Source organism: Protopterus annectens, chromosome 9.part0 (genome assembly GCF_019279795.1).
Source record: "Protopterus annectens isolate FY-2018-M chromosome 9.part0, PAN1.0, whole genome shotgun sequence".
In the NCBI taxonomy this organism is placed as follows: Eukaryota; Metazoa; Chordata; order Ceratodontiformes; family Protopteridae; genus Protopterus; species Protopterus annectens.
The window spans coordinates 1,117,629,083-1,117,650,618 of record NC_056743.1 but is presented as its reverse complement, the minus strand read 5'-3'; the positions used below and the strand labels follow the sequence as shown (position 1 = coordinate 1,117,650,618).

The 21,536-nt window shown below is 42.3% G+C and overlaps 1 protein-coding gene across 3 annotated transcripts in view; it reads left to right on the top strand.

Moving 5' to 3' along the window:
- The window catches only part of GTSF1 (gametocyte specific factor 1), a 1,343,308-nt gene that overhangs the window by 371,588 nt on the left and 950,184 nt on the right, over nt 1-21,536 (top strand). For all 3 annotated transcript variants that reach the window (XM_044083970.1, XM_044083971.1, XM_044083972.1), the window contains exon 3: nt 17,408-17,522. In XM_044083970.1, coding sequence (XP_043939905.1) covers nt 17,408-17,522 — 115 coding nt within the window. The remainder of the gene's footprint in view (nt 1-17,407; nt 17,523-21,536) is intronic.

The window sequence follows — 21,536 nt, the reverse complement described above, 5'->3', positions numbered from 1 at the left end:
GGTAAGCCACCCTCTTATGGAAAAAGTTCACATTGACGTGTACTTCATCCTTCCCAGCCATACCAAAGTACTTGCACCCTTAGGAGGAAAACTCGGCCTGCATGCAAAAAACTGGGAATACATTACCCAGGACTGATGTCTCAATCATTATATCCCAGGGATACAGATTCTGCTTCCACTCATTGCCAGCCCCAAGCGTATTGCCAGACCTCCCTCCAAACCAGTGGGCAGTATCAGGGCTATTTAATCTGTTCCAACAGAGCAAAGGGGACGGATTTTCTACTCCAGACTGTTTGGTGCCCAGAAAAGAGAACTCTTGGTGCCCTGTACTGGATCTGTCAATTCTCAACTTCTTCCTGGTGGTACCAGTTTAAAATACTTACACTCCCAACAGCTGGTTTCTATGCTAGCCAAGGACTCCTGGCTGGTCACCCTAGACTTAAAAGAAGCTTATCTGCACATCCCCATAAGGGAATCTTGCAGGAAATATCTACATTTCAGGGGAGGCTCTATGCACTTACCAGTTCTCTGCACTTCCATTTGGCTTATCTACTGCGCCCAGGGTATTCACAAAGTGCCTGGCTCCAGCCATTGCATACTGCAGGCAGAGAAACATTCAAATTTACCCATACTTGGCCGATTGCCTGATTCAGGCGGACAGTCAGGAATTTTTACTTCAGCACCTAACATTTGTAAAAAGACTCCTAACTTCTTTGGGGGGTATACCATCAGCGAAAAGAAATCTCATCTGGTACCCAGCCAAAAAATTGTATTCCTGGGAGCAAGCTTGAACACTACGTCCAGATGGCATTCCTCACTCCAGAAATGCAGGTTTATTTGACAAATTACTGGCCACCCAAATCCAGCTATCTGCAAGAAAAATACTGCAAGCCCTAGGGTTCATGGCCTCATGCATTCTCCTAATTCCATATGCAAGACTGTATATGAGGAAACTTCAGTGGTACTTGTGTCTGGTGTCAACAGTCTCAGAACCTGGAAAGAGTGATTCCCATCATTCCTTGCCTAAGGACAGATTTCCTTTGGTGGGCAGAGTCCTGCAGCCATAACAAGTGGCTCCCTTTCACTCTACCCCCCGGCCACCCAAACCCTGACAACAGATGCATCAGACTATGCATGCGGGGCTCACATGGCAGGCAAATGCATTCGAGGCAAATGGAGTCCAGGACAAATGCTCCTGCATATCAATCAAAAAGAAATGTTAGCTGTACAGAATGCACTGATGACAGCCTTCAAATACCTTATCCTTCCAGGACAGCTCTTGATAAAGAGACAACACCACAGTCATGTGGTACATAAACAAGCGGGGGGGAACTCATTCCTACCCACTCTACAGGTTAACCATGGCTGTTTGGAGCACTGCCTTGAGCAACCAAGTGCACCTGCAAGCTCAATTTCCTGACAGGCAAACAAAATTCACTGGCAGACGACTTAAGCAGAAATCTAATGAACCCACGAGTGGAAACTGGAACCCAACTCATTCAAGCTTCTAATCCACAGGTGGGGGACACCAGAAGTGGACTTCTTTGCCTCCCCCCAAAACCATCAATTGAGCAAATTTTGCACCAGAACTCCCCACAGCCAACCATGGAAAGTGGATGCCCTATTCTTTACATGAGAAAACCTCTCTATCTATGCTTTTCCCCCTCTGCCCCACCTCTAAAAGGTACTACTCAAGATCAAATGGGACAGGCCAAGAACAATCCTTATTGCACCAGACTGGCCACGCCAGCACTGGTATCTATTTTTACACAGTCTGACAGTGCCATCCTGGCACCTGCATCAGACCCCCCCCCCTGCTGTCCCAGCAGGAGGGCCAGATTTTGCATCCTCAGCTGAAAACCCTGAACCGAGCAGCTTGGCTTATTCCCCGAGTACATCAGAGTACAACAACCCTCAGCAAACAGGTGCTGGATGTCATCCTTGAGGCCAGGAGATCTAGTACTAGGAAAAAGTGGAAAAGATGCTGTTCTTGGAGCCAGTCTCAAGGAAAGGACACATCTTTGCCCACCTTACCTCAAATCTTAGATTTATGTAGCAGCGCTGCTCCAGAAAGGCCTATCCTTCTCATCAATTAAGATTCATGCCTCTGTCATCTCAGCTCATTACAGTACTGAGCCTCCCCTCTTCTCTCACCCTCTGGTCAAACATTTCCTGAGTGGAGCTAACCATTTAAGACCCCTGAGGAGAGCTCCCACTCCTGCCTGGGACCTTAAATTTGTACTAGAGAAGATCACGCTTCCCCCTTTTGAGCCTGCTGCTACAGCAGAGTTAAAATTTTTCTCTTGGCAAACAGCCTTACTTCTAGCCATCACTTCAACTAGAAGAGTGTCTGAGTTGCAGGCCCTTATGGCTGTGGAACCCTTCATCATCTTCCATGCGAACAGGGTTTCCCTCAGGACTAATCCATCATATATGCCCAAGGTGGTATCCAGTGTGGTTTTAAACCAATCCATTCATTTACCAACCTTTTTTCCTAATCCTCTGGATAAAGGGGAAAGGATCCTGCACTCCATGGACGTGCTCAGACAGCTTAGGTTCAACCTTGACAGGACTAAACCTTTCAGAAAATCTGACCAAGCTGCTAGTCAGCTTTGCTACAGGGGCAGAGGGCAAGGCCATTTCAAAGCAAACCATCTCCAAATGGATAGCACACTGCATCCATTTCTGCTACAAACACCATGGAAAACCTACCAGACAGGGGATCAGAACCTATTCCACAAGGGCCACCTCAACCTCTACAGCATTTCTCAGGTGAGTCCCTACCAGGGACATCCTGGAAGCTGCAACCTGGAGTTCAGTACACACCTTCACCAAGCATTACCACTTGCCTATCTTTTCTAAATCCAGAGCTGGATTTGCTACAGCAGTCTTACAAGGCCTGCTAGCCAGCTCTAATATTTCTTGACTGCCTCCACCCTTTCTCCGCTTTGGGAATCTACCCAAGTGTGATAAATGCAACAGTGAAACACTAAGAACATGGTACAGTTGTGTACACTTACATAAATGTAGATGTTCGAGTGTATTCACTGTTGCAGTCCTGATTACCCTCCCTCCAGCCCCCTGACTTTTCTTTACTTTCTACCTATCCTCTTTTTTGCCCATATATTATGGCAATGGTATTTACTTTTTACTGGAGGTGTTCCACACCATGTAGTTGCTTCCTATTTTGGGGGGTCCTGACATCTGGGGCGAGAAAAAATGATGTAATGGCATCGGCTGCATGTTTTTATACCCCTGACGACCTGAAGTCGTGGAAGAGGCGACAACATCTGATACAGAAATCCCAATAGACTGGTATTCGGGCTGACTGAGGGCTACCTGCAGGCAGATAACCCAAGTGTGATGACTGCAACACTGAATACACACATCTACATTTATGGTACGTGTACACAACTGCACTTTTTTTTGTTGTGGAAGACTGCGTTTTTGGTGGCAGTTACCTTGGCCAAGAGTTTGAGCATGATCTATTAAGCCTCCTTACCTAGTTTTCCATAAAGACAGTGTGTCCTTGCGGACCAATCTATCTCTCTTGCTGAAGGTGGCTTCTGAATCCAATATTAACCAGGTCATTAATTTGCCAATTGGCTTTCCATAACAAAGGAGAGTACAAACTACACCTACTAGACACGCACAGGCAGCTGCTTTTCTACTTGCACAGAATCAAAAGCTTGCATAAATCAGATCAGCTTTTTGTGTCCTTTTTTTAAACTTTTTTTTTAGGAAAGCCTGCCTCTAAGCTTACCATTGCTCGTTGGATTTTAGAGTTTATTTCTTTGGGCTATGGAGACAAAGGTTTGTTTCCGCCGGGACATGTCCAGGCGCATTCTACAGATCAGTCTCAACTTCTGCGGCCTTTTGGTCTAGGGTTTCTCTTGATGGTATCTGTTCTGTGGTGACCTGGGCCTTGTCACATGCTTTCATTTCTCATTATAAATTGGATCTCCTTTCCAGGAGCAGGGCGTCTTTTGGCTCAGCTGTGCTCTGGAATATCCTTCCATGATGACCTCCCAGGTGTGTTTTGTTGGTAGTAGGGAGACTCCTTCAAGTTGTAGAACAAATGAAAACTACTTCAGATAAACAAGTTCTGTACTTGCCATAAAGTTCCATCCGAGTTGTTGATTTTCATTTTTCTTCAGCCATCCCTCACTCCATTCCCCTGCCTTTGTTTTTTGGGCTGCATAACAGACTGGACTGAAGAAACATAGATCCTCTTGTCCTAGCCAGCTTTCAATATGTGACCCTTCATACGGTTATGCCAGGATTTATAGGCCTATTGGCCCTTTTGGGTTGGTGCTTTTTCTGCAACAAACTCTATCTGAGGGGAGGAGGGAGATAGGGGCATTATGGGGTAGAGGAAGAGCTTGGACTTTGGATCCAATGCTGGAGTATACGGCAGACTCAGACCCATGCTGGATCAGAGTCCCTTGTGTAGAAGACCAATGAAAAGCAATAACTCGGATCGAACGTTATGGTAAGTACATAACTTATTTTTACCCTCTTTTCATGAAGCTTTTGTTTGTTTCTTTCGTTTTTATTTCTCTTTGCCCTTTGGTCTCTCTACTACTCCAAGGGTGTTTACAAAATGCCTTACTCCTGGGATTGCTTTCTGCAGGCTCCAAGGCATTCAGATTGTTCCTCATCTAGATGATATGTTACTACAGATATCTTCTCCCAATCACCTGTTACAGGATCTTGAGTTCACTTTCTCTGTCCTTCATAGTCTGATCTTCAGTATTAACTTCTAAAAGTCCATCCTGACTCCATCTCAGGATCGTGTGTTTGTGGGGTGCAGGATTCAGGCAGTGCCAGTGTTGCCATTTCTACTTCAAAAGTTTTATCATTGACTGTCTTCTTTCAGTCTCTTCCTGTGACTGCCATGCCAGCTATGGAATTTCTTTGGGCCTTTGGATTCATGGCATCTTATATTCTTTCTTGCCTCCTCTTCAGAATGGCTCTTCAGGCTGGGAGGTGGCTGTTTATCAGTGAAGTCTGCATGCCTCCAGAGCACAATTTAGTAGCAGACTCTCTGAGCAGACCCAAAACACAGCCTCCTGAATGGACGCTTCTTTGAGACATGTTTCTGGACATAGTCCTTATTCCTCGGGTAGTTCTTTTTGCCTCCCCTCTGAACAGGCAGCTTCTTCTCTTCTGCTCCAGAGTGCCATGCCATCTGGCATTGAAGAACGATGCATTTTCTTTTCCTTGCAAGGAAAGTTTCTTTATGCCTTCTCCCCTCTTCCTCTACCTAGAGTCCTGTAGATGGTTCAGTTAGACTCTTCAAATGTCTTGCTAGTGACTCCCTCTTGGCCTAGACAGCACTGGTTCCCCCTCTTAATGCATTTGGCAAGGGACAGTCACCACAAGTTAATGCACCGGTTTCATCTCTTACGCAGGACAAGGGGTGTCTCAACCATCCTCCTTTGTCCATTCTTTAACTGACACTGGCTAATAAGATTTTTCAGGCACCTCTTTGAGGACGTGCTCAGTATTTTACAGGAGGCAAGGAAACGGTCAACCAGAATTTTTTTTTATATCCAAATGGCAAAGATTTTCTTTTTGGTGCAGTGCCTGTAACCAGGGCCCTTTTTCTGGGGGGAGGGGGGGCCCTCTGATCCTTTTACTTGTGAGTTGCTCCAGTCTGGCCTGGCCTATTCTTCTGTGAAGGCTCCTATGTCAGTAGTTTCTACTTGTCTGCCCTTGAATCCTCCTTTGGCCTCTCGTTTTGAGGTCAGACAATTTTTTACAGGCTTCCTGTATATTAACACGTGAAAGAAAACAAAAGCTGGATAAACGCCTGGTATACACCTCAAGCGAAAAAAATGAAAAGACCAATGGTTAGACCACAGCTGAAGATAAAAATGGAATAATCTACGTCGGGAAATAAATCACTTGCAGCTTCACAGTAGTGCCCTTTATAAAACCAAAAGTTGTAACTGAGATGTAGTAGTCAAGGTAGGAAACGGTTCACTTGCAGTTTCACACCACTTTATTGAACAAGAGTAAGCGCTTTCGCGATCTAAGTCAGCTGATCGTTTCTTCAGACTTCTAAAAACAGTTAAAACATTGGTATTTAAAATATGGTTCAACCAATGAAAACACATATAGAACTATGACATAGACTAATTAAAATTGCATACATCAGTACATTAATTTGCCTTATATTCTGCATAACATGAAATAAAATATACATATAACAGACACATTTTAGGTAATAATCCATATTACTTAATGTTTTAGTGGTCTGACCATTGGTCTTTTCATTTTTTTCCTGTATGTTAAGCCTCCAAGAAAATCTGTTCCTCCTCCTTGGGACCTTAATTTTGCTTTGGAAAAATTAACTCAGACTCCATTTGAGCCTGCAGATTCTGCTACTTTGCAACATTGTACCTGGAAGACTGTTTTGCTGCAGGCTCTTACTTCTACTTGGAGGGTTTCTGAGCACCAGGCCCTTATGGCCATTCCTCCTTTTTTTTCCCCACAGGTACATGATGTCCCTTCATACAAATACTCCTCTTTTGCCCAAGGTAGTAAGTGAGTTGTCCTTGAATCAGTCACTGCAGCTCCCTTTTTTTCCCCTTCTCCCCAGTCCTCTAGTGAGGGGATCCTGCACACTTTGGATTTGTTCTGACAGCTCAGTTTCTGTTTGGATATAACTAAGGCTGTTTTGTAAATCTGATCAGGTTTTTGCTTTTTCTTCCCAGGATATTTGGTTTGGCTGTTCCTTAGATATCCAGAAAGAGATGTTTTGCTAAGGCCATTCCCTTTGTTATACTTTTTTATGCCAAATCTCTGTACTTCTGTTAGTTCTTTCTACTATTGCTGTTGCCACTTCTGGTGTCTTCATGGGGTTGGGCACCAAATCCTTCCTTGAATCTGCTAAGTCTTCAGTGCATACCTTTACTAGCATTATAAGTTTGATATGGTTTCTAGGGCCAGAGCAAGTTTTGGAGAAACCATTTTGTATGTTTTGTTGAGGGCTTTTAACCTCCCACCTCCCATTCTGTTTCTTGAGCTTTTTCACTCTCCCTTCTGTTTAGAATATTGCAACAGTGATGTAGAACAACATTGTACAGTTGTGTAAAATCTTACCATAGTAGTAGATTTAGTTCTCTTTACTGTTGCAGTATTCGCTCCCTCTCTAGTTTTTGTTTAGATTCCTGTCTGGCTGAGGGTTTCCCCTTTATCTTCTGCATTTTATTCCTTCTTGTTGTGCATGGACTACTGTGTCCTGTGGAGACTGTCCTCTTCTGGGGTAATTCAGTTTTGGGTAGTTGCATCTGTACATTCTTTTTATGCCCTATGTTCTATGCAGGGAGCAAAGTGTGATGCATGGCACATACAAGATAGGGTTTTGTGTACTGGGCAAGCGTTGGGTTGCCCTGGGAGGGAGATCCCTGTTGTATTCTAAACAGAAGGGAAGAGAAGGACATCTACTGTTTTAAGATTTTACACAACTCTGCTTTCCACTCTGACACTGGCCTTGGATCCTAGCTGTATGATTTCTTGGGTTGAGTCTTCCTTGGAGGTTTCGGCTCCTTGGACCGATATCCAGCTCCGCTTTTGAGAGAATACTCATTCCATAGAAGAAGACTGTCTTGAGTTTGGATCTGTTCTTCCCCCAACAGATTTTCCAGAGTCCAGATCATACCCTTTTTTGGTTCAGTTGAGGCAGCCAATGGCAAAATGTCTTGCACACTTGTTCCTGTGGGAGAGAGCACCTTTGCTTCTGAGTCCTCCTAGCATAACCCCCCATTCTTAAAGAATCTTTAACCTCTGAGACTTTCTTTGATGAAAGAGAAGGTCTGTCCAGATCTACTCTTGAGGGCATCTTATTAGGAAGATTCTGGAGTTCTCCACAAAAAACACACACTGCTCCAAATTATGAATTTCAGGTAGTCATCCAATAGAGGCTGTCCAATTCAAAAATCCACAAGTCTCAACCGTTCGCTTCAACAGTTTATTAAAAAACACACAGCACAAAAGATACCGGATTAAGCGCTTTCATCTCTTATCCAGAGACTTCATCAGAATCAAATACTTATAATCATAATAGTAACATTTAAGCTGCGCCATGTATCTCTTAAATGACGGAATGTCTTTCTTCAATATATTCCATTGTGCTCCAATTTCTAGAATGTCCCTAGCTAATTTAAGTTGTAAGTTTTGATCCTGACGTAGGCAAGAAGTTCAGTTCCAAAAGAGCTACCTTTAATGGCACAAGAAGAATCCTATTCTAAATAAATGTGGAGACATTCTTGGCAAATTAAAGGTAGCTCTTTTGGAACTGAACTTCTTGCTTACGTCAGGATCAAAACTTCCAAAGCAACAACTTATATTAGCTAGGGACATTCTAGAAATTGGAGCACAATGGAGTAAATTGAAGAAAGACATTCCGTCATTTGAGAGATACATGGCGCAGCTTAAATGTTACTATTTTGACTATAAGTATTTGATTCTGATGAAGTCTCTGGATAAGAGATGAAAGCGCTTAATCCGATATCTTTTGTGCTGTGTGTCTTTTAATAAACTGTTGAAGCGGACGGCTGAGACTTGTGGATTTTTGAATTGGACAGCCTCTATTGGATGACTACCTGAAATTCATCATTTGAAGATTCTGGAGTTAATTAAACAGAGAAGGGGGACGGTCTTGGTTGCTTTTTCCAGAACAGTCAGTCTTCAGCGAGGCTTTTGCTTCTGGCCCATCTACGTTGTGGGCAGGCTACCCGCAGATGAAATGATAGACCTGATCTCTGCATAGGTGTGGAAGAAGCCGGACAGAGCTGTACCCATCCCCAAGAAACCATACAAATTCCTCATCTCCATAAAAACTGTCCCTGCTGAAGTAAGTGTCCAGTCATGGATTCCATGGTGGTGGTAGCCACCAAGAAGGAACTTGGCAGTCTATCCACAAAACAGGGAGTCTCGTGTTGGACAGATTTGGGAAGTGAGTGTACTTCTCATCTGCATTCTCTGTGAGGGCATTGAACTGTTTGCTATATGTTATACGTTTTCAGAGAGATTTGGCCAAAGCGCTTTCCAGATCTCTCCCAGGGTCCTTGCCTGTGGATACCCTTCAATCCTTGTCTAATATCTGTATGTGCTCCATCTTCGATACCATGGAAGGTGCGTTTAGAGTGGCTGGTACAGGCATATGTTTATTTGGAGACTTGCTTGGATGAGGCTGTGCTACTTCTCAGAACATTTTAAGAAGTTCTTTATGAACACCCATTATTACATTAGCACTGTCTGGTCCCGAAGTGAGGAGGAAAGCAAATCCTTTTCTGATGTAGGGGTCAGATTTTCCACTCCTCAAAAGACCTTGTCTAGGAATCAAAAAGAAGGTAAGACTCTGGTTCCTCAAATCACAAGGGTTTTCACATGGCACGTCTGGAGACACTGCCCCTTTTGGCAGTGGACGGGGTCTCTAACAGACATCACCCTAGAGGCAGAGGTGGTCAGCAGAATCAAGACATCAGAGGTCCCTTTTTTTGAGAAGCCTTTTCAGTGCTCCTGAACAGCTGCCCAACTGCTACACTGTGGAAGCAGTTGGGGGGGGGGGTGCTTATCCCTGCATCCAACAACCTGGACTTCCCCTCTCTTATGACAGGTGGGTGCAGAGGATAACTAGAGGCTACTTCATCCCTTTCCACACCCCTCCTTTTGCTCCTCAAAATACTTCCAGATGCTCCTTCTCAAGGGGAAATGGCTGGTTCAGAAATAAGCTACTAAACAACTGAGTCATCCAAGAGGTCCCACCAGACCAGAGAGGATCTGGAATTTATTCAAGATTCGAGAAAAATGGGGACTTTAGGCCAATTCTAGATCCAAGTTACTTGATGAGTTTTGTAAGGAAACCTAAATTTAGAATGGTCACTATACAGTCTGTTCTCCATGTCCTGAGTGAGAATGACTGGATGTGCTCACTAGACCTTTAGGATACTTACTACCACAGGAGAAGCTGTCTAGGAAGCCTCTCTGCTTTTAGCTGGGAGTCATTCTTTTTCAATTCAAAGAGCTTACCCTTTGTCTACCACAACCCCTAGACATGTTTACCAAGTGTATGGTAGTAGTAGCATCTCATCTGTACTTGCAAGTGTTCAGAGTCATCCCTTAGACGACTTGACTCCTCACCTCTACCTGGTATCTAATTATTCACGCCAGTGACTCCTTACTCCACTTGTGTTCAGACCTAGGCATAACTTTGTGCAACAAAATTCAAACTTTGACAATCTCTAGAATTCATAGGAGCCCCATTGGGCGCAAGTCTTTGACCAGCACAACTTTTCCAGGCAAGGATTATATCTATTCACCATCAATCTTTAACAGGTTTGTCTTTTCAGAAACAACTAGGAAGAATTATACACATTCGGGACCACTGCAGCTTTGATCACCCTGGTTCCCCTGGCAGATAATGCGTGTGTTCTGCAGTGGACTCAGACAACAGCCTGTCATACCTCTCAACCTAGAAACATCAAAAATCTGGGCAAAGGCCCATGAAAAATGGGTACAAATCTGTATGCTGGTTAACATAAAGTTTGCATGCATAATTATGTAACACCGCCCACTAGAATGAAATTGTGGGATACCAACTTTCAAACACAAACTGAATAACAACCACATATGGCCCCGGAGTCCCACTGCAGCCATTCCAGTGTCCCATTACTTGGCTATTTCGTCCCATTTACTATGACACTGTAATATGCATACTACTTTACTTCTACAATGATTATTTGGATTTCATTTAAAACTTTTATTTTGTATTTTATAGCACAAACACTAATAGACATCTGCTTAAACAAAGCAATGCAGTCTCACAGTGAAAATAGACTTGGCATTAAAACTTCTCTGCCCTTGAAACTCACATTCATTGAAACCGCATTGAAATGCACATTCCAAGAAAATGCATCTAGCCAGTGGTGGATAAAGATTACCTTTGAGCTGTTTTCAAATAGGCCCCTTGCATACTAACCATACATGTGTTCTTTGATACACCTTCCTGACTTCATTAAATTATATTCCTTGTATAATACAGCACACTTGTTAGAGCATGTTTTAAATTTATTTTGAACATTTTTCCTGTACGCAATGAAACAAAATGCATGAACCAACAATGACAAAACTACCCAATTCAGAACATTTCCATCATAAAAGTCTACTCAGACTTCTACAGTCCACCGGTATCAGTAAATAAGCATGATCTCTAGAGACGTCATCTAAATAATTCCACATTAAAGAGAGCTGTAACTAATGAAGAGGTTGCTGCTAGCAAATGACTTTATATTTCATTGTTTCATCTACAAGTGAAGTGCCTGCTGCCCTTGAATAAATTACCTGTGTTACCTTAAAAAATAAGCTAGTACTATTTCAATAGGGAATGGATGGCAAACTGATAAACAGGTTCATAGTTGCTAGGTATTTCCACCAAAGGAGGACGTTCTCAGAACTTGCAGCATCCACTCCTGTGAAAGTACAGCATGGTACAGTATTAGCAGTCCATCCACATACTGTGGGAGTAGAACCCACAGCCTTCTGCAGCAAAAGCAAGTATACTACCTGTTGTGCTACTAACAATGCAAGTAGACATTGCATAAGCAGCACTAAACTTCTCTTTCCCTTGAACTATGCAGCACAAGAAATCAGGAAAGTCTAAATTTATTGGGGGAGGAGGGGCAAAGGCCCAAAACTGACTACCCATTTTAAACATTGCTTGTATAATCTTAGAAAGTTGCTAGAATAACATTTTACCATGTGTTTCCTGAAAGAAAGGAAGACAAACGTAAATGGCTTTTATCATCATTTAGTGAATTCACATTTCACCGATTTGCTAGAAAACCACAAATTTTATTTTATTTTTATTTAACATTTGTTTACTGGGAAAGTCCGACTTGGAATGAAGCCCATTTGCAGCAGAGGCCTAGGGAGAAACGCTCCAGATGCATGTCTTTGTATCATGGGAGGAAATCTGAGAACCCAGAGGAAACCCATACACATTCAGGGAGGACATGCAGACTCCACATAGAAGACACTTAAGCTGAGAATCGAACCAGAGAACCTCTTGTTGTGAGGCAGCAACACTACCACTGCACCATTCAAATTTTAAGAGGAACAGACCAAAAGTATGAGCCAGATATTCCAGACATTCTGTGAAAATTTGTACAGTTGAGAGCTATAACTCCTTCAGTCAGGAGTGGTGATATGGGTAGAGAACTCTGCCTCTTTCTTCTTGTACCGAAGGTACAGGGTTTGAGCCTGAGTAACCAGAACCACCAGGTATACCTAACTGGGGCATTTTAGACACACACACACACACACACACACACACACACACACACACACACACACACACACACACACACACACATGCACAGAGAGAGACGCACAGAGACACACACACACGCACAGAGACGCGCACAGAGACGCTCAGAGAGAGAGAGAGAGAGAGCGAGGGACACACGCAGAGGGAGACCCACGCAGAGGGAGAGGGAGACCCATGCAGAGGGGGAGAGAGTGAGAGACCCATGCAGAGGGAGAGAGAGAGAGTTAGAGACCCACGCAGAGGGAGGGAGAGAGAGAGACCCACGGAGAGGGGGAGAGAGACCCGCGCAGAGGGAGAGAGGAGAGACCCACGCAGAGGGGGGGAGAGAGACCCATGCAGAGGGGGGGAGAGAGAGAGAGAGAGAGACCCACGCAGAGGGGGAGAGAGAGAGACCCACGCAGAGGGGGAGAGAGAGAGAGACACACGCAGAGGGGGAGAGAGAGAGAGACACACGCAGAGGGAGAGAGAGAGAGACACACGCAGAGGGAGAGAGAGAGAGACACACGCAGAGGGAGAGAGAGAGAGAGAGGGGCGCAGAGAGAGAGAAAGAGATGTGCAGAGAGAGACCTGCGCAGGCAGAGAGAGACGCGCAGGCAGAAAGATTGAGAGATGCGCAGAGAGAGAGAGAGACGCGTGCAGAGAGAGAGATGCACACAGAGAGACACGCACGCAGAGACAGAGAGACATGCACACCTCAGAATGGCCCTTCACAGTAATTGCATGCAGCCCCCATATATCTCAGAATGGCCCTTCACAGTAATTGCACAACCAGCCCCTGTGCGTCTCAGAATGGCCCTTCACAGCAGTTGCACACGCAGCCCCTGTGCGTCTCAGAATGGCCCTTCACAGCAGTTGCACACGCAGCCCCTGTGCGTCTCAGAATGGCCCTTCACAGCAGTTGCACACGCAGCCCCTGTGCGTCTCAGAATGGCCCTTCACAGCAGTTGCACACGCAGCCCCTGTGCGTCTCAGAATGGCCCTTCACAGCAATTGCACACTTCAACTGCAGTAATTCAAATATGCACAGGTATATATCATCAGCACACAAGAATAATAGAACAGAACAGCTAAATATCAGTAATGCAGCAATGGTCCTAACAGCTAAAACAGCCTGCAACTATATGCAGCAAATTCACACACTAACTTCAGAATAGAATTATATGCAATATCACAGTACAGATGGAATGAAACGAGCCTGCAGCTATATGTAGCAACAAGTAATTCACACACTTACTTCAACTAGCTTCAGAAAGGAACTATATGCAGCATCACAGTAAATTCAAATTGAGAGCGAGTCTGCGACCAGAAATAATGGTATGGTCCCGTTCTACGTTCTATATTACCATCAATAAATGCAGGCAGCACATAAAAAAACGGTCCTAACTGCTATATGCGCTGAATTGTAGGTGTTTTTACCTGGAGGAGCTGAAGAAACACATGCACAAATTCTTTGCCCTTAAACAAAGTACATTGAATCACTCCGTATCAGTTAGCCACACATCTGGAGCCCTCAGCCAATTCCAGCAGGCTGGTAGTCTGCTCATGAAGCTGACGTCATCGTGCATGCCTCTGCACGTGATGACATCAGCAGAAAATTTAAAAAAAAAAAACCTGGGAAATAAGGGAATAAAGGGGCCACTCAGGAATCCGTGGCACCCCATTATTTGGACCTCCAATACTGGTAAATGCAGAGGAATTCAGTACAGTTGAAAGGTGTGCAGCCTGTGTCTTTCAGAGTATATCTAATGGAGATTTGGAAGTCGTGTATTTGGTGGTGGTTGGAGTCTCCATGTTTCATAGTGATGAACTTTTAACCTTCACTTCACCAAGCCACAGTGACCATGAACACTTCCCACTTTGGTTTGGGGGAATTACATGGGGAAAGATGGTCCAAGGTACATGGACATGGTCCAGATGGAAGCCAGTCTTCTCACTGTATTCTAGATGAGAGCGGTCCTCCCTAGTGTTGCATATCTTTCAGGATACACTCCTCTAAGATGTGATATCTATCCAGGCAGACAACATGGCAGTCACTGGTACATTTAACAGGGAGGGAACAAGTTATGTTGAGATGCCAAGAGAGTCTGGTGATGGGCGATATCTTCTCACCGCTTTGTAGTAGCAATGCATATCCCTGGCAGATCCAATATGTTACCGGACATGTTGAGCAGGTCTGTCCTCCGTCACAACTAGTCCCTCAAATACAGCAGTCACACAGCAAATATTCAGCCATGGGAGATGATCTTGCTGCACTTTATTTGCATCTCCCCACAACATCAAGTCCAGCAAGTTTTTTGCTTTGATTCTGCAGGAGGGAGAGTCATCAAAGGATGGTCTGTTCCACAGTTGGCTCCTAGGACTGCCTTATGCCTTCTTTCTCATCCCTTTGATTCACAGGTTTTTACAGAAATCACTGAAGATCGCATTAATCATCATAACACCTTACTGGCCTCTACACACATGGTTTCCCTTCCTCTGGCATCTAGTGCACCCTCCCTGGGTGCTGAACTTGGCTTCAGATCTGCTATCTCACCTGTCAGGATTGCCTCACCCAAACATTCAGTCTCTTAAGCTGACCACATTTAGGGATGGCTAGACTGCACAGGTTTTCATCCTCAGTTGTTCATAGCCTAACTTCCCAGAAACATTCAACTTGTAATATTTACAAAAACAAATGGAAAAGTATCTCCATCTGGGCAATTGAGAACAATCTTTATCCTTTTTCTACTCCCCTTCCAGCAATCTTTGAGCCAGCTGTTTGTCTAAGCACAGTTAGCAGCTATAACTTTCCTTCATATTGGTGAGAATCACACACCTATTGCATCTTTAAGGCTATCTAAAGCGTTTCGTAGGGGAACTTTTCTTATGTTCCCCAATTAGAGACCTAGTCACTCGTTGAGATTACCATTTTACTGCATTCTGTAACTAGTCCTACTTTTGATCTGCTGCCAAAGCTTTTTTTTTTTTAAATTTTTATCATGGAAAATCATGGAAAACTGTGTTCTTAGATGCTATTACTTTTACAAGGAGAATTTCTGAGCTCCATGCCGTCTGCAAAACCTCCATACTTCGTCTTTCACAAAGACGGTATGTTTTTTGAGAAGCAACCTTTTTCATAGAAGTGTGGCTTCTGAATCCCCTACCAGCCAAACCATAAATCTTCCAGTGTTCTTCCCAGATTTTACAAACGAAGGCTACTACACATTTACATTTACTAGATGCTTACTCTCCATTAATGTTCACTCTGCATTGGACCAGAGTCTTCAGAAAACTTAGTTTGTCTTGCTGTCCTGTCAAAATAGGAACGGGAACATCCAGAGTTGCTCTCTCCCATTGGTTGTTTTGAGTCTGAGTGTTTATAAGCAAAAGATATGCAAATGGGTTCATCTCTGCCTGTACCTCCAAAGGCCTACTTTGCTAGATCACTAACTTCACCTGCAGTCTTCGTTCCCAGAGTCCTTCTTGATGACATTTGTGCGCACTTGGTCTGAGGTCTATATCTTGATTTCACATTTTAGTAGGACATACCATCCAGGTCAGGAGCATTTTTTTGGGTTTGGCTGTGCTCCAGAATATCTTTCCATAGACGACCTAAGTGATTCAGTAGCTGGGGATTTCTGTCCTAAACATTGAGGAATGGACGGAAAAGACCGCATAAGATACAAGTTATGTACTCGCCTTAATGCTAGATCTGTCTTATCTGTTGCCATTCGTTCTGAGCTCCCCGTCCACCTTCCTGCTTCCATGTGTCTCATGGCGTTTTACATTTCTAACTGGAGTATTTTGCCTGACTTGGCCTTGGCTGCTTGAGGTTCCTTATCAAGATAGAGTTTTTCAACAGTTTATTTTCTCTGTCTCAGACACTGTATACCCCCCCCCCCCCCCCCAGAGGGTATACCTGATGAGGTACTTTTGGTTAGCACAGGAGATTATGGATATGGGGAGGAGCCTGAGCACCAGATCTAAAAACTTGAAAGTGGTCGAAGTCAGATCCAACTCTGATCCAAACACCCATATATTGAAGATGAAAACAGCACAAATCCATTGTTATGGTGAGTACATAACTTGTTTTTTAGTGCTAGAACCAGCAGGAAGCTTCACTTAACTGAAGCCAAACAAGCAGGATGGCTTCTAGTTCCTTAGACAATTTTTGCTACCACTGTTATGCAAACTCCTTTTCATGGAGCACTGTAAAGCCCTATTTCGACATCTTATTTTACTGTTTATCCCCACTATTCTGACCCCCTGCATTAACAGGTTTCTCCCATGTAGTAGACTCCACTATTTGGAACCTTTTCCAGGTACCCTTTCTCAACTTTTTTCTCTTTCTCCAAACAACTCCGACTTTACATACAAGGCCAAAATGATTGCCAGTTAATTTGATTTGTAGAGTAATTTCATAAGCACACACCACTGCTTGTTATCACCCTTCAAGGCAGCTGTTTGGAGTATACTACTGAATAGTAGTATCCTGTGACTATTTGACGGATTTTGCTTTTTGTGCACGTTTTGTATTGTAATGTGGTATTTCACTTTAACACCTCCTTTGGGCTATAAATTGTGTACTTTCATGGTGTTTTTTTGACTAGGGAAGACCTGTAGTCAATTTCATTTGCCTACTAAATAAGTTGCCAAATCCTATGGATATTATTGGATGAGACAGTGGTAAGGCAAAATGATAAGCTGTCTATGGTTGTCAAGATGGCACCATACCAGGGTGCCCTGAGCTCCCTTCTGTCCACTTCCCAGCTGACTCCACACAGATTTCTAGTAGTACAGGGCTCCAGTTTGTTGAGGAAGCTGGACAGTTGCTGTAGATGTCCAAGTGGAAGATCTAGCTGGAGCTCTGGGACATATTCGATGGCAAAAAGTTACTGTATGAATCAAATCAGTTGTGATGTATTATTGATCTTAATAGCTGTGCAAAAAGGATTAAGTGGTGGTCATGTTAACTGTATTTGAAGCATTAAGTGCCAAGTACAATTTTAATGTGTAACACTTTCTTTTTGAAGTATTTTCTGATTTGAGTTGCTGGTACTGTTGAATTTTTTTTCTGTTTTTTTTTTTTAGGACTATTCTGCCAGACCAAGGGCAGCATCAGTGAATGTTAATAGGAGAAGCCAACCCCAGCTGAATAACCATTACAAAGAGCAATTTAGTACAGTCCCTTTAATGGAAGTGTACAGTAAGTGCTTTAGGTAGCTTAACAAACAGAAAAAAAAAGACTTGGATTTACCAAAAAAAAAAAAAAGAAAAGAAATAACCTGAGCTCCACAAGCCTACAAGTTCTGAACTCTTTGGTTTGGCAGCGCTATGTAGTTGATCAACAAATACTTGCTCTCCTTCACCAATTTCCCTTTTATTTCTGTAGAACATTTTGTTTGCATCAGGCTTTTTGGCAGTGGAATCTGCATGCTGTAATTCATTAACTGTTTCTAGTTTGGCTATTATTCTTGACCTCCTTCCTGAAGGTGTGTTGCTCTCCAGTGTGCCTATTTACTCATATTTTCTTCTACATAGCCAGTGAAGGTCTCTAAGGTACACAGCAGAAGAGATGCTGTGTTGTGTTAAACACATTAGATGCATGTGAAATTGGAACTGTGTGGTATTAAGGAGAGAGAGGATAAGTTGCTGAAAGGCAGTGGAAGGAAGCCGGAATTTTATTAATAACAAGCGTGACTTTTTTTCTTTATGTCATAGCTTGTGAAATGATGGCTGGCAGTATTCTGAAAGAAATTTTAACTTTTTTTGTTAGCAGTATGTCTGAACGTGGTGAATGTGTAGCATTGAATATTGCAGCACTTGTCTTTAACAGTGGTTGCATTTACAGACTAAACTGGCTTTACTTATTACATTTGGAATATCAGCCAAATCGGGAAACAGGTGCAACAGTTTTGAGAAGGCAGCTGTGCCGCACTTGTATGGCTTATATGTGAGTAGTCTTCCTAATGGAGCCAAAATAGTAATGTCCCTTTTTGTAATGACTTGAGTTTGGCCAGGCAGCATATGTAGCAATTAGATTGCATACACCATAGTGAATAGTCTTTTGAACACTGTATTTGGGTTTAGTCACACAATGATGTACATACTATATGGACTAACTGCAAGTGTCATTTTGAAGTTTCAGTTAGCAAAATCTGTGTATTACTGCTGACAGCACTGCTGTGAAGATTGTTTAATTATGGTGCACTTATGGTGCTGTTATCTTTCAGTATATCACTTTTATGCTGTTCTTGTCTGTCTTGCATCAAAAACAGCTTTGTCCAATCATTCATTTTTCCATTTGTCCTTAAAATCACATTCTGGGCTGGAGGAGAGATGGAACTTGTTCACCTATCCTACTACTCAGTGGGTTCAAAGTAGGACAACTTATCCTAGTCCATGCTGTGATGTTGAGGGACAACATTCCTAACTATGAGCCAGGTGACCTGAGTTTCATTAATTGCTTGGATATCTGAGGCTTGTGGTGGGGTGTTCATGCTCTGGGGGGGGGGCATTAATCCAGGCATTTCCTATATGGAGACGTGAGTCATAGATGGGGAGTTGCCCTTGGATGTAACCAGGCTAATAGGAAAGGGTAGAAATCATAAATGAGATTTCAAAAAAACAAAAAAGTTTGAGATGTAGGCAAGGCTGGTAGACCCTGCATTAGATGATGGTGCTGGAGTAAGCTGGAAAAAATGAAACGGAAGGGGAGCTAAAAAAAAGTAAAATGTGCCATGGATGGATGCATGCTTGCCTGCTTGCACACATAGTATACTTGCATGCACTTTCTTCAAGAGGGTTTTCAGTTCACCTTTGGGGATGTGAGAGGAAACTAGATTATCAGACAAAACCTATGCAAGCACAGGATGTGTATACAGAAGACTGTTTAAGCTCAGAACTGAAAAAGCAAGCACTCGTAGACAGCAGCACTAAGTATTGCACCATTGTGCTGTCCTAGTTCAGGAATAGTACACAAAAGAAGTTTATCAGTAGGAGTATGTTGGCACTTTTACACCTTCTGTTCTCAGGAAACACTTTTCTTTACATCTTCTCTGTGACCCTGACCTGCTCTCACTGCTTCTGCTCATTTCTCTGATCTGATTATGTCCTTTTTATTTTTCTTCAGCGAATGGGTTAGGGATCAAATCTTCGGATCCAACTCGGCCACATACTTCAGACTTTAGATCAAACTCTCTAGCCCCTCTCTTTACCCATAATGCCCTAGTCCATCCCCAGCACCCCAGATCTCATTTGCCGCTATCATGTACAGATGTGGGATCCTTTTGCAGCATTTGTTATAGTTACTTCAGCAAATAAGAAAGTTTGATTTCTTTATCTAAATTCCTTTCTCCTTTTTATTAAATCTCTCTGTTATTCGGTCATTCTTGGCATCTTTTTACTATTTTTCATAATTACCATTGGTGGTATTTTATTTTTCTTTCTCTATCTTTTATTCAACAGCATAATTCTTTTTACCATTAGAGGTGGTCTCTCTTCCTATTTCAAAAAAAAAAAAAAAAAAAAAATGGCTGACAGGCCTTAAAAAAAATTACACTTCTTGTGGGCATGCCCACAAGGAGTGTGTTTACTGCATGGGACCAGCTCATGTAAACACAAGCTTCTCGATCACTGCAGCTTTTAATTAATGAGTTGTAGCTGACAGGAGAAAAACTAGATCTGAAGTTGTCTTCATTTGGTCTTCAACCTGTGGGTTCTCATATGTGGCACAGATCCAAAAGCTGCATACCCAGCATCTTGATCAAAGCTTCTCCCCTACCTATAATTCCCCAGTCTCCTTTCTCCCTTCAGATCTCATTTGCCAAATTTCATGCTTGCATCGCGATCCGTTGCTCCAAGCGCCTGTTTAGGTAAGAGTTGTATTATTTCCTCTTGCTAATTTTTTCTCTGCTAAAAGTTTACCTTTTTTATTTTCCTCCCCTCCCCTACTGCGCATTACTGTCTGTTTATATAATATATATATGTCTACTTCACATAATCGAACGCTCAAATGTTCGAAATTCATATGGCAGAGACCATATGATCGAACATTTAAATGTTCGAAAATGTGAACTAGACCCGTAAAAATAAAAAAAAACACTTTAAACTGTGTATAGCAGGAAGGCATTGCACCCCCCCCCCCCCCCACTTCAATATACCAACTCCAAGATTGCACTGCAGCGAGAACAAGGGAAATCTCCCGGTCCGCGCTGTATGCGATTTCCCATTCAGAATGTTGATATTTCAAAACTTTGAACAGATGGTCTGCGATCATATGGGTTTCGAAGTTTTGAATTTCGGCATTCTGAAGGGGACCCATATATGTATGTATGTATGTATGTGTGTGTGTGTGTGTGTGTGTGTGTGTGTGTGTGTGTGTGTGTGTGTGTGTGCGTGCAAGTATGTATATATTATATATATATATATATATATATATATATATATATATATATATATATATATATATAAAATGTGTGTATGTGTATATGTGTATGTATGTATATATATATATATATATATATATATATATATATATATAACTTCACAATCCCAAAGGCAAGAGGCAGCAAAGTAACATCCAATCAAGAAATTTAAGGAAAAGATGATATCCAAGTTGAATAAAACTGATGTTTTAATAAAATAATAAAAGACGTTAGCTCTTTCACGGAAACTCAACTGCTTCTTCAGACGTAATTCTCTAAAAAAATACATCTCCATTTTATACACAGTAATTAATTAGATAATTACATCTCAATTACTACAATTTAATTAAAAAGAAAGCATCTAAATAAATCTAAATAGTTCATATACTTCATCAAACTGCTTAGTTATTATACATTTTAAAACTAATTAATCCATCTATATTGAATACATTTATATTAAAATACATTTTTATTAAAATATAATATTTAGGATTGTGAAGTTGTATATTTTGCCTTGGGATCGTTGGTGGACTGTTTATATATATATATATATATATATATATATATATATATATATATATATATATATATATATATATATATGTATGTGTGTATATATATATATATATATATATACATATATAGGTTTACTATCATAAAATCGAAAATTATAAAAGAAAGTGTACGTATGTGCGAATTTTAACATCGGAAATGAACAATCTGAAGTAGGATATTCATTTGTCTGCAACCTGTGGGTTATGGATCCGATATCGGATCCGAACCGGCATGGTTTT